This window comes from Heloderma suspectum, chromosome 2, assembly GCF_057233095.1.
Source record: "Heloderma suspectum isolate Gila_16-S chromosome 2, 16-S_ref, whole genome shotgun sequence".
Taxonomy (NCBI): domain Eukaryota; kingdom Metazoa; phylum Chordata; class Lepidosauria; order Squamata; family Helodermatidae; genus Heloderma; species Heloderma suspectum.
The window spans coordinates 105934909-105947471 of NC_139459.1; the positions used below are offsets into that span (position 1 = coordinate 105934909).

The 12563-nt window shown below is 41.4% G+C and overlaps 1 protein-coding gene across 1 annotated transcript in view; it reads right to left on the reverse strand.

Annotated features, from left to right (window-relative positions):
* The window catches only part of GLDC (glycine decarboxylase), a 55347-nt gene that overhangs the window by 13466 nt on the left and 29318 nt on the right, over window positions 1-12563 (reverse strand). The window contains exons 7-16 of the mRNA XM_084834468.1: window positions 12323-12519; window positions 9224-9320; window positions 8792-8897; window positions 8254-8393; window positions 6726-6806; window positions 3276-3373; window positions 2846-2930; window positions 2721-2762; window positions 1729-1871; window positions 639-714 (exon numbers count right to left, since the gene is read on the reverse strand). Coding sequence (XP_084690594.1) covers window positions 639-714; window positions 1729-1871; window positions 2721-2762; window positions 2846-2930; window positions 3276-3373; window positions 6726-6806; window positions 8254-8393; window positions 8792-8897; window positions 9224-9320; window positions 12323-12519 — 1065 coding nt within the window. The remainder of the gene's footprint in view (window positions 1-638; window positions 715-1728; window positions 1872-2720; window positions 2763-2845; window positions 2931-3275; window positions 3374-6725; window positions 6807-8253; window positions 8394-8791; window positions 8898-9223; window positions 9321-12322; window positions 12520-12563) is intronic.

Below are 12563 nucleotides of genomic sequence, written 5' to 3' on the forward strand. Positions count from 1 at the left end.
GAGGCAAAAAGCAGTGTGTTCTTAATGGCTTGCTGCTTCCAAGAGCCTCCAAAGTCCAGCATGAGCCCAAAGATGAGTCCACTGCCGCTCACCACTGGGAAGACCATTTCAGGGACCCCTGGTTAACCGAGTCTTTCCTCCATGGGCTTTAGGTATTGTGGGGGAAACAAAAGGAGTGGGAACCATCCCTGCCCGAAGGCTGAGACTGGTGGTCACGTATCTGAAATCACACTTTATTCACCAATGTGTATACATGGGTAATTCTCCCACGGTATTCCACGTGTCCATGGAATCACAGCGCAAGCATGGAATACAAAATGCAGTTTGTTCTGGCCCTTTCCTCCATCTGTTCCCCAGTAAAATGAAAAGGGTAGGTTTACAGTTTATTATGCACTTTTCTATAGTAAAATATTGAATAAAACTAATTTTATTCAATGCTGATAATGCAATACATGCACTGTAGTATTTATGCAGTCCTTATGGAATAGCTATTTGTGCATATAAAGGAAAGACATTTAGAAGGAGGCAACTAAGCCCACGAGAGGTGCATTGAAAAAGATGCCCCACTTCCAAGGACAACTAATGGCCTGCAGGATTGATAGTTCAGGAGTTAGATTAAGTCCACCTTTTCCACTTACACTTCGCTGGCCTTCTCCTTTTGCATTTAAATAAGCCTTGATTGCTGCCAATCCAGCGTATTCGCCTTGAGCTCCACTGCAAGACAACAACGCTTATGTTTCAGAGTACCCCAGTTCAATATCCAGTCTTTAAAACTAGTTAATTAAGCACACTGCATGGTCTATAAGGGACAAATGCTACTAATGTATATATTTTGGACTGCACGCACAGTGGAAATATACACACATAGAACATAAATGTAAAATACGATGTGGCATTTAGTCTTTTAATCTATGTTGCAAGTGAAGGCATTATGGGAGGATATTAACATCTGTCACATTCCTAAGTGCTTCTTGCTACTTGTTGGGCTTCTGGCTTTCCTGAGGAAAGAAAGAAACAGGAAAGGTGCTAGGCTGTTCAGTTGACCTGAGTGTTTTGGCAACATTGGTCATGTAATGTTTGCTCATTCCTGACCCAAAGAGATCTCTTGTGCCTTCACAGCTGTGCAAAAGGCAGCAATTCTGCCAGCATAACGTCTTCTGTCACAGAGCTTCTGCAGTGGGGAAAAACTGCTGCCATACAGCTATGAAATGGAGACAAGGGAGAGTGACCAATCTGCCATCACTTCACAGAAATTCTCCAAAGCACACGCATCTGCAGAAATCAGATTGGTGCTACTGGAATCAGGCGCCTGGTTCATCCAAGATAAAGATCTTGTAATCATTTCTGCTACCCAAGCCCAAATCTTTTATTCTTAAACTGTAACAAGAATCTGCACTTTCTAGTCACTCTGATGTTAGGCAATGGCAGGTTTATGACTCTTGCACATAACCATTTTCCTCCCCAGTTATCCTTTCCATGCAAGAAAAAGCACGCACACAGCATGTATGCTATCATACGAAAGTACCCATGTCTATTTCACCACGTGCACACATGACAAAATAGTTATTTGTCACATGTGATCACATACATGCAGTGGACATGCTTTTTCCAATACGGAAGGGATATTTGGGAAGGAAAATGATTGTGTGAAGCGGCCCTTAGAAAAAGCAAAATGAGTGGATTTAAAGCCTGTGCAGGGAACAGGGACCCACGCAAGACTGCTCCTACCTGTTTGGTTGAAAGGAAATTTTGTCATAGCCTGTAATTTCACACAGATCCTTCTCAAGCTCCCTGAAAAGTCTCTGGTAACCTTGAGCCTGATCTAGAGGCACAAAGGGGTGGATATTGGCAAATTCCTTCCATGTAATAGGCTACGGAATAAAAAAAACAGACAAATGAGAAGAAAAATAAAGACTTTTTGGTTGAAGAATTTATGTAGACAAATTATAGGATGTTTATGATATGTGACTTTCAGCTTATCGACTGGATAGGTTTAACATTATAACAACCCTCTTTTGAATTTGGCTATCATCTAGAGAAAAAGTTTTTTATTTAATCCCAACACAGTGACATTAGATATATTTAGTATACTCTGTTCCCTTCACATTATAGAATGGATGTATTTTACTAAACAATTCATAAAATAAAATCAGCTAGACAGCTGAATGAAAACAAACTATTTATAGAGTTAATATTTTAGCCTAGGTTATCAAATACGTTTCCACCATCATGAATTTAAATAGGATTCTGGGTTAAAGCTGTCTCAAGAATGGATTCTACAACTACTTTCTGACACGTCTGCAACTGTTTCGTGGTGAGACCCACATGGTGAAGGGTCCTGTGAACAGGTCAAGTTCAAACACTACCGTATGCCCAAAATGACTGGGCCTAGTCACAAAACCACATCCACATGGATCTCACCAATAAGTCATTTAAAAAGATCCTTGAGAAGAAAGGGTCGCGCAGTCTACCCCAAAGTCTTTGGTTTAAATCCAGCGTTTCACAAGCAGACTTCTGCTTGTGTGACGGGTCTTCCTCTTGCTTGCCTTCCCACTGCAGCCCCCTGTGTACCTCCCAAATTTGTTCCAGAGGATCAGCCAGGATTGATTACAACCCTCTGACTTTGTAAATGTTCACAAGGAATTATAGGTTAGAGGCTATTATTGCTTGCTTATGTATACTGGCCTCAATAAAGTAATACATTTGTCAGAAACGCTTACTGTAAGTTCTGATGAACTATTCAACTTCATTGTGCAGGATCCCTGGGGAGGGGGGGAATACAGTCAGTTGATTTCTTCCAAGGAGATTAGCAACTACCAATTTTTCCTTTTAAATTAACACTCACCAAAGGAATCATGCTATGAACAAGGGAAATATCTTTGTTTTCTAATCTTTTCATATACCGGACAATATTCGTTTCAGAGTGATAACTGGAGACACAAAATCTTATGTTAGCAAGCCAGTTAACCATACAATACATATGTCCCCAAAGAACTTGTTAGGTTATTAGTAATTTCAAACCACTGGACCGTTCCTGTTCCATCTGCTTTAAGTTTCATATTTGCCCTCAAACATAGGTTAAATGTATTTGTCCCCACCGTGCAATCAGCAAGAAAATTAAAGTAGCGCGCATCTCTTAAAAGGTGTGGAAGGATGAAGCTTTCAAATTAAACTTAAAAACACATGCCAGTTAGTAATCCCTTCTACTGTCTTATCAGCAATATCAAGGAAATAAATACCAAAGGGGTAGAGAGAATTCACTAAGTTGCACAAACCTGTTGAATACTTGATGTGTTAGAAATTTCGACGTTCTCTTAAATGCAGTACCAAAAATGCCTCTTGTTTCTTCATCCATGTTCTCTGCAACCAGTTCCTGTCAAACACAAGACAGACAGACAGACAGACAGACTCTTAGGCATGGTTTTTCCACTCTCAGAAAGAATTTATTCTAACTAGTAATGGAAGAATTTTGTCCCTATTTCAGCACTTCTACCTTGATGGTATTTCTCTTTCAATAACACATTAGACACAGGAAAAGTGTGCTCTGCCCAATGCTGAAATGGGACAAATTACTCTCAAAATATGCCAATGAGCATTTTATCTACAAATATATAATCCAAGAGAGTTATCTTGGTCTGAAGCATATACATGGTATATGAATTAGTCTTTCAAGGGGTGAAAGTCACATTTAGCGTGCAAAAGACTCAATGTGGAAAAGTCAACACAGGTAGTTTTATCATGTTGGAGAGGCAGAGCAAGTTGTCTCTGAAGCACCATTCACATTGCTGAAAGCCAAGTTTTCCTTCCACATCTTGTGCGATCAGAACTTTGCTGTTCAAGTTCAGTTAAGAATCTGGAGCCATTACAAAACAAGTTTCTGAGATCGATCCCTCATCTCCCAGATAATACTCTAACCTTCTTAGCGAGAGGGGAAACTGGAGGATTAAACATTAGGTCAGCTGCCCATTTAAGAGCTTCGTATTACTGGATTAAAATTATGCAGGGTGTAGTATATTAGAGTTGCTTTAAGACCAATTCCCAGGGACCATCTAGCAAGTGGAAACTAGTGATGTGGCTAGAAACTAGGGGCAAGCTCAGTGCAGTCTGAACCTGGCTGAGGCCTGTCACTAGCCTTAGTTAGCTAGTTGTACCTCGGTTAACAGTTTTTTGTACCTCGGTTAACAGTTTTTAAAATTTTTTTTATCAATCATCTGGTCTCAACTAAGGTTTCCTGACCTAATGAGAATACTACATGGAGAACTGATATCCTTATGAAACTTGCTCTGATTAAGCAGATTGTTTTTTGTTATTTCATTATGCTGTGATTTTGATTGCTTTTACTGATTATGTGAGTTTTTTTGGTTGCCTTTGAATTCTGGAAGCTGCCTTATAAGGAGTTATCCTAAAAGGTGGGGTGGGGTATATATGTAGAGCAACACAAAGCAGCCCTGAAGCAAGTTTTGTTTAAAAATGTGTTTGGGTTACGTATGTGCAGGCTATTCCAACGGTGTGGTTTGTCCCAGTCTGAATTAACTAAAAACGTATCAGTCACTGCTAAAGTTGGTCTCTGTCTCCCAGAGAGTTAGAAATACAAATTGATGTAGCAGTAATTTCTTCTAAGTTTTGTTCAGATTTGAAACAGAGCTTTGGATATGAGTATTATTTGACTGAACTTAAAAAAATATTGAACCCCAAATTGGCTTACAACAGATTAAAAATACAGAAAACCCATACTCAGCCCCTAGTAGTCAGAGCGGAGTTATTTTTGGCAGGAAGGAGTTGGGGAGGGGCGGGCGGACAGAGAGAAAGCTCTCTGCATCTGCTCCTTCTCAGCTTGATGGATGGTGTATTCCTGGGAGGGATGGGGTACAACCTCTCAGTGGCCATTGTTCAGAGGCCAGTGTGTCCTTTCCCCCACTTATGCGGTATCTGGGCAACAATAAACTATTTGTGAGTGTGCGTTGCTAACTAAGGTTTATCATTTGTCCACCTTCCCACATCCCCTCCCCGCTCCTCTCGGGCCAAGTCATTCATGCACTGGGGACTGGAAACAAAGCCCTACGAAGAGAGACTGAAAGAACTGGGCATGTTTAGCCTTGAGAAGACTGAGGGGAGATATGATAGCACTCTTCAAGTACTTGAAAGGTTGTCACACAGAGGAAGGCCAGGATCTCTTCTCGATCATCCCAGAGTGCAGAACACGGAATCATGGGCTCAAGTTGCAGGAAGCCAGATTCCGGCTGAACATCAGGAGAAACCTCCTGACTGTTGGAGCAATACAACAATGGAACCCATTCCCTAGGAAGGTGGCAGGATCTCCCACACTGGAGGCATTCAAGACGAGGCTGGATAGCCATCTGTCAGGGATGCACTGAGCAGGGGTTGGACTCAATGGCCTTGTAGGCCCCTTCCAACCCTACTATTCTATGATTCTATTCTATCATCTTGGGAGAGGTGTTCAATCTATTTTAGATGGGCTTACAGTCCTCCCGAAGCAACAGCTTTGCAGTTTGTGGGGTACTTCTGAATCTGGCCTTACTTATGGATGGGAAGCTACAGGCACGGCAGTGGCCAGGAGTGCCTTTCACCTACTCTATCTGGCTCGCCAGCTAAGCCATTTCCTGCAGAAGTCAGACTTACACTCTGTTGTTCATGCCTTAGTTGCTTCCAGGTGGAATTACGGTAATGTACTCTAAGGGAGGTTTCAGTTGGATCAGAAAGTGGCAGCCAGACTTGTGTGGCGGTAGCAGGATGGACCAAGTAGGCCACTTCTGTGCCACCTTCATTGGCTTCCAATTTCTTTCAAGGTTTAATTCAAGCATGGCTGGCTGGGGAATACCAGGAATTGTAGGACTTTGTGTCTAAACAGGCATCGGATTGTGCCCTAAATGGCTATGGGCCATTGTCTCTCAGGAACTGTCTCTTCCCCTATGAACCTGCTTGAGATCTGCACTCAATTTGAGGCCCTATTCATTGTCCCTTCATGAACCACAGTAGGGGCAGATGGGACAAGAAAGAGGGTCATTTCTGTTATGGAAACTAAATTATGGAATAACCTCCCAAAGGTTCGTTAGGCCCTCTCCTTGCCTGCTTTTAAACAGGCTATGAAACCTGTTTTATTCTGGTAAGAATTTTTAGTGAAGCCTTTGATATGGCTTTAGTTCTAGTTCTGCTGTTGTTTTTATGAGGATGTTTTAGATAAGGATTTTTAAAGTATTTCTTTTGAATTTTTGCTGATTTATATTTTTATTTGTAAGCCACCTTGAGTATGATGGTGATGATTATAGTAATACATTTCTTAAGTGACTTCCTCAGAAAAAAGACTGAAGGTGTCTAACAAAAATTAAATGATACAAAAATGTAAAACAGCTAAAAACAATGAACAATAAAATACCACAACCTGATAAAACTACGAAGTTATCATAGAAAAGTAGGATATAAATGCGCAAATAAAATAAAAAAATAATTTGTATCAAGGTGAAAGGGAGGGAGGGATGGGGGTATGGGTAGCATGGGCCAACTTTCCGTTCACCCTAATGGCCCCTTTGACTGTACACAGATGTGTAGATGAGGAGAAGGGCTCTGTTAAGCACATGGGAATCTACAGGCTGGAACTATGCCTGTAGTAGACTGTTTCATGCCCTGTGTGTATGTAAGCTATTTAACACTGGCACAGAAGTGCTCACCAATTAGATATTAAACACTCTGATCTGTGATCTACTCACAGCTGAAGATTCACAGCCAAAGATCCATAATAGGTCATCTAGGTCTTTCTCAGTTACAGTTTCATCAAGAGATACTCCAAGCTATTAACAGTTGGGAGAGAGGAAGAAAAGAAACTCAAAGTTTAGCCATGCAAATACTTGTGTTCTTATTTTTATTTTCTTTTATTTAAGGTATTTTTATGCCACTCCTCAGCTCAAAAAACCCACTCCCAGAGCGGTTTACAATCAATCAGTCAAAGACAGTCCCTGCTCGTAGGCTTACAATCTAAAAGACATGATACACAAGGAAAAGGGGATGTGGAAAGTAAAGGAAAAAAACAGATTTTCAGCAGGACTGGTAGAATGGCCCTGCCTTGCTTCTTATATCCTAGAGGAGGCAGCCCAACTAGAGCAGGCCCTGTTGTTCCCTGGGCCTGCTCCTGTCTCCCTCACTCCTTCTTCCATGCAGGACATGTCAGTTAGCCAAGGACTGAGAAGAGACCAAATGGAGCAAGGCCCTGATACTCTTAAGCTCAAACCAAAGTGTAAAAGCAGTATATACGATTTGGACTCGGTTTATGTTGACACTTGCAACATAAAGTGTACATTATGTACAATGCCCCAATTGCTACAAACAGCAACAGAAAGTTAATAAATTTTCTACCTCATGCTCAAACCAAACAGAAACTGCGAAACAGGAAAAACTGTTATACTAATCTTTCTTCATTTTCAGTCCCAACAGGTTAATTGTATTCAGTTCTCCTAGGCCTTTTAATTATTAAAGAGAATTGTGCTTTAAATGACTGCTAAATAATCTCAGCAAGTTTCTATTACGTATGGTCAGATATTTTCAAGCGTTAAATATAATTTTAGTTTTCTGTGGTAATGAATGTGAACTCTAAGGATATAAAGCAGGATCAAAGAGATCAGAGACAGAAAGGCCAGGAGTATGCATCACTCCATCCCCTACCGTTCTGTGAATTTCACCTATGGATAGCATATGAAACAGGTTCTGCCCAGGGGACTTTCTCCCATAACTAGCTTATAACTAGAAGAACCTTGGTCCAGGTAAGGGTCTGAAGACACATGATGCAGTTGTACTACTACAGCTAAGCAGGTTTGATACTCTAAGCTGCCTGGATGGGAGACCTGGAAATCGTATGCAAGACAGAATTTGTGCTACTTTGAGGAAGAACAAAGAGAATAAGGGATATAAATAAAACAATGTGCTACCTTAAAGATCTCTCTATGGATATTTCAAAAGGAATTCTGGAAGTATTAGACAGAGAGTAGCGTGAAAGAAACTGCTAACTCAGTATATGTGGAAACTTGCTGACAGTATTCCTGGTTTGTTGTTCTTCAATACAAATAGTCAAGAGACTTTTAAGAACATGCTATATGAAGTAGTATCTGAGCTTCTTCAAAAAGTTACACATTTTTGTTGTGTACCCCCTAACTTTTTTTCTTTTTTTTTAATGTTGGTGCCTGACAATGAAGAGCAGACAAAAGCGGTAGGAACACACCTGAAGATAATTTAACCATCACTTACTGTGCCACCACTGTAAATCCGCAGGTTTATCTGCCTCTGAGCTGCCCTGTGCAAGAGTTCTTGGACACCACACCCACACTGGATTTTCAAGGTATCAAAAAATAGGTCATGTTGGAGTTTATGACCAGCTCTCTTCAGACCTAGCAGAAACAATACATGAACTCTGTTCCACTGGCTGCTCACATTTCCATAAGGTTCTCCATGCTGGAGGCGAACTTATCTTTTGGTTGCTACTATTTTATCGGCAACTGTGCTGGGATTACTGACCATTGGTATTATAATAGTCTTACCTAAATTTGTTCAGGGATGGTCAAGGTAACACGGTGGGGAAAAAGCTGGTAGCAAAATATGTCTTATGAATCACTACACAGGTCAAGTTGCATTGCTGCCAATTTTCCACATTGTTTAAGAGTGGCAATGGCTCTTCTGATGAACAGTTCCCCAATTTATTGTCATCCATGTGTAGACTTCAGCTTTTGCACAGAAGATTCAAGTTTTTAAAGACTTACTATCTTTCAGTCATTAAATAGTCACTCACCTTCAGCTAAAATTAGAGTGGCATTATGTACTCTTTTGGCAATGTGCTTTAATCCATTTGCACCATGATATATTCCAAACATGGCAGCCATGTTAGCCAGAAGGGCCTAAAAGAGAAAAAATTGGGAACAAAAAAATAAATCTGCTTGCTAAGTAGGAGTATATTTAGTGGGGTGGGGAGTCAGACATTGATAGTTATATTTTTGATGGAGTTCTAAATAACCTACACAGCTAAAGGCTACAATTACGTGCCTAAAATGTCAAAACAGTAATCAGGCAGAGTTCATGAATAATAACAGATGTACAGGCACTTCTTACCAAAGTTTTCAATGGCTAACTTATGAATTCTTATGACTGTCAGCTACTGCAGTAAAATTTAGCACTATTTCAAAATTATCCTTCCAATCATCACTGACGATGAAGTAAAGTTCACCTGTGCAGTGCAGATGTTGCTTGTAGCCTTATCCCTCCTGATATGCTGTTCTCTGGTTTGTAAGGCAAGGCGATATACTTCTTTTCCATTAGCATCCCTTCAGTCATAGAAGAAAAGATTACTCTTTCATTAATCTAAGCCAAAAGAGGCTCTCTGCTTTTGTCAACAAAATGTAATCAGCACTCATTTGTGGCAAAAAGGTACAGAGAGAATAATAAACCAGAGCAAAATAAAAACTGGCATGAAAAATTCCAGAATGAAGGAAGCCTCTCTTCAGTATCACTTGAAATGAAATGGAGCAACTGGGTGACCTAGTTCACTTCCATAGTCCAGCTGTGCAAATTACAGTCCTGCAAAACAAGGCATACGGGCAGGTCCCACAAAGCCTTCCAGTCTGTATGAGCCCTGTCCTGCCTGATGCAAACACTGTGTCTTATATTGCCTATCCTTAATCTAAACCACATACACCACTTTCTTGATCACTAGGAGATGACAAGTCTTCTTCAACTCTCTGCTAGAAACACTGCCCCAATTTAGAGCTCTGCAGATACTCCAGCGGGGGCACACAATTCTTGTGGAAACAGTCCTCCAGGTTAACAGATGTGGCATCCCTGCATATATGAAGGAATGCATGCGCAGAACTGAATGAGGGCTCCTTTGAGAGTACGGAAGCTCCAGGTGCACACTGAAGCTCCCAATCTATCAGATGCTGTATCAGAACTTCGTAGTTGTATTAATGTTGTATTCAAATGTTTAGAACATTGATCTGTCCCAGAGATGAAACAAAACAGCTGCTCTTATAAAGCAATAACAATTTTGCTATATAGGAAGTACAAAAGGTTCCAAGATGCTTGGATAAAATGGGCCCAAGGAAGACAGAATTACTTGTTACTAGGCAAAAAAACACAACCACATATTTTCTTTATAAGGCTAATGCAAGGGGCCACTGGCAGAGGAAAATCAGTGGCAGGAGTCTTCACCTTCCATTTCTCACTTGAAAATCCAACTTAGGTTTTTTTTTTTATCATCGTTATCATCATCCTGATTTCCCCATGAACTCGGAAGAAGCCTGGCTACAGGACAATTGCAAGGGAGAACCGGCAGGCTGAGGAAAATTAAAGCACCATACATACTTTAAAGTAGTATGAAAATTAAAGTCATACTACTTTAGTATGACATGTATTTCTGCCTATAGTTTAACTAGTGAATCACTGAATGGGGTGAAATTTAACTCTTACAATTCAGGCATGGGAATTAACTAGTTAGGGTGCAACTGTATTGGATCCACCCATCATACTCGTAAGCCCCCGAATTTGGAGGCTTACGAGTATCCAAAGCAGAGCTGGATACTCATAAGCTTCTGAGTAAGCCATGCCTCATACTCTGCAATTTAGCTAGATGGGCGTTTTTGCCTGTCTAGCTGAGGCATCGGGGAGGGGGAGGGAAGGAAGCTGGGAGGGCTGGGGATACAGCATAAGCCCACTGACATGCACCCTTTGCCTCCTCTCCAAGCTCACGTTTGTGAGCTTGTAGAGGCCATTGGTGCAGTTCTCTCTGCACCAGCTGTGAGCGGGACAGGGAGGGGATCTCTAACTCCTGGGTCCAAGGTCGAAGTGCTGCCTTCAGCCTTGGATCCAGGAATCTAAAAAATCCTATGGCCCCCGCAAGATGCTGTCTAGGGACCATAGGATTGCTCTCCCTATTAACTAGTTAAAAGGTTAAATAAATGGCTACCTTAACCTTAGGTGTGCGCGTGTATGTTTTTAAGAAAGTTAAAGTCAACTTAAATTACTATTTTTTAAAATTCACTTTCCAGAGTTTTTCTTGATACAACCACTCTCTGTAACTCTATATGGAAGGACATTTATTTATCTAAACACCATGATTTCTTGCTTGAGAGACAGACAACTCATAGGTATGGTCTCTTAAAAACTACAAGGCCCAGAGTTTCTTCGTTCATGGGGGCATTCTGTGTACACTTGCAGAAGTCAACAAGGCAGCCAATTGGCTGAAGGAGAGGGAACAAGCAGAAGCAAGGAGAAACATTGATCCCAGCAAGAGTGAGAGGAAGCCACTTCTGTTTGAAGATGTGCCAGTAAATAAACTGTCCTTAAATTTACAGGCTTATAAGCCTATCAGATATTTATGCCAGTGTGATTTTATAGTAATTCTTTCAGAATTCTAGTCATTTTAAGAGTAGTGCTAGTTTCCTAAAGTAACAATAATTTCATAATAAAATACAGGCATCACAATACCTCATTACAGAAACAAATGTGTTTCAAAGTATGTTAAGTTCTAAGTAATTCTAAGTAATTTAGGGAGCAATTCTATGGCTGCTAGTCAGAAGCTAGACGGCCATAGGATACGTTGGTTTCCGGGAACCAACCTTCCCCCCCTCCCGCGCTGCCTCACAGGCAGCTCGGAATGAACCTGTGCTCCATGCTCAGAAGAGGACTGTGGAGCAGCAAAAATGGGGTGTTCCAGGGGGCATTCCAGGGCGGGGAAGGAGGAAATGCCGGTACGATACATCCAATGTGTCATCTGGCACCTGCTTCCCTCACTCCACTTTCCCATGGCTAGACAGCAAAATCGGCTGTTCAGCTGCAAATGCAGGGTGGCTGAAGCACAGCAGGATGATCCCCTCTGCACTTCTGCCCTGCATTGGATAGGCGGTCGCCTCCGAATTCGGAGGCGGCCGCCTATCCTGGTAGGATTGCTCCCTCCGTGTGCTTCTGGGGGCTTATGCAAAAAGAATCCACTCACTGCATAATTTTAAGAGGCAATTCCCCATCTTTCACACATTTCTCATGAACCAAAAACTTTTAGCTGCAGTTAATTTTAAAGGCTGCTAATTTTTAACTTTGACTAGTTATATTTGATATGGTCTGCTAATGCTACAATATGTTAAGAACTAGTTTTGGTGTGGACTGTGGTAAACAAGCTGAGACAACTGGTTTTAGGTTATGCTGGACTTCCCCTGAACAAAGAAGTGCACAATTTGGGAGTAGACGGAGTATGAAGATAAAGCACACTTGTGTCTTCAGCACAAGCCTCATGAAAAGGGCTAGGATTCATGTTTTCAGTTGAAAGTTAGCTTACCTTGTCACTCCCACCATCCTTCCAGGCATCATTCGCACCAGGTTCTCCTTGACAGCAAAAAAGGCTGCATGCGGCCCTCCATAACAAAGAGGCACCCCAAACCTCTGGGAGCTACCCAGAGCAACATCGACACCAAACTCTCCTGGAGGTCTCAAGACGCACAGAGCTAGCAGGTCAGTAGCACAGCAGACAAGAGTCTGAAACAAGAGAAGAGGTGGATGCCATCACCAGCATTTCTTTT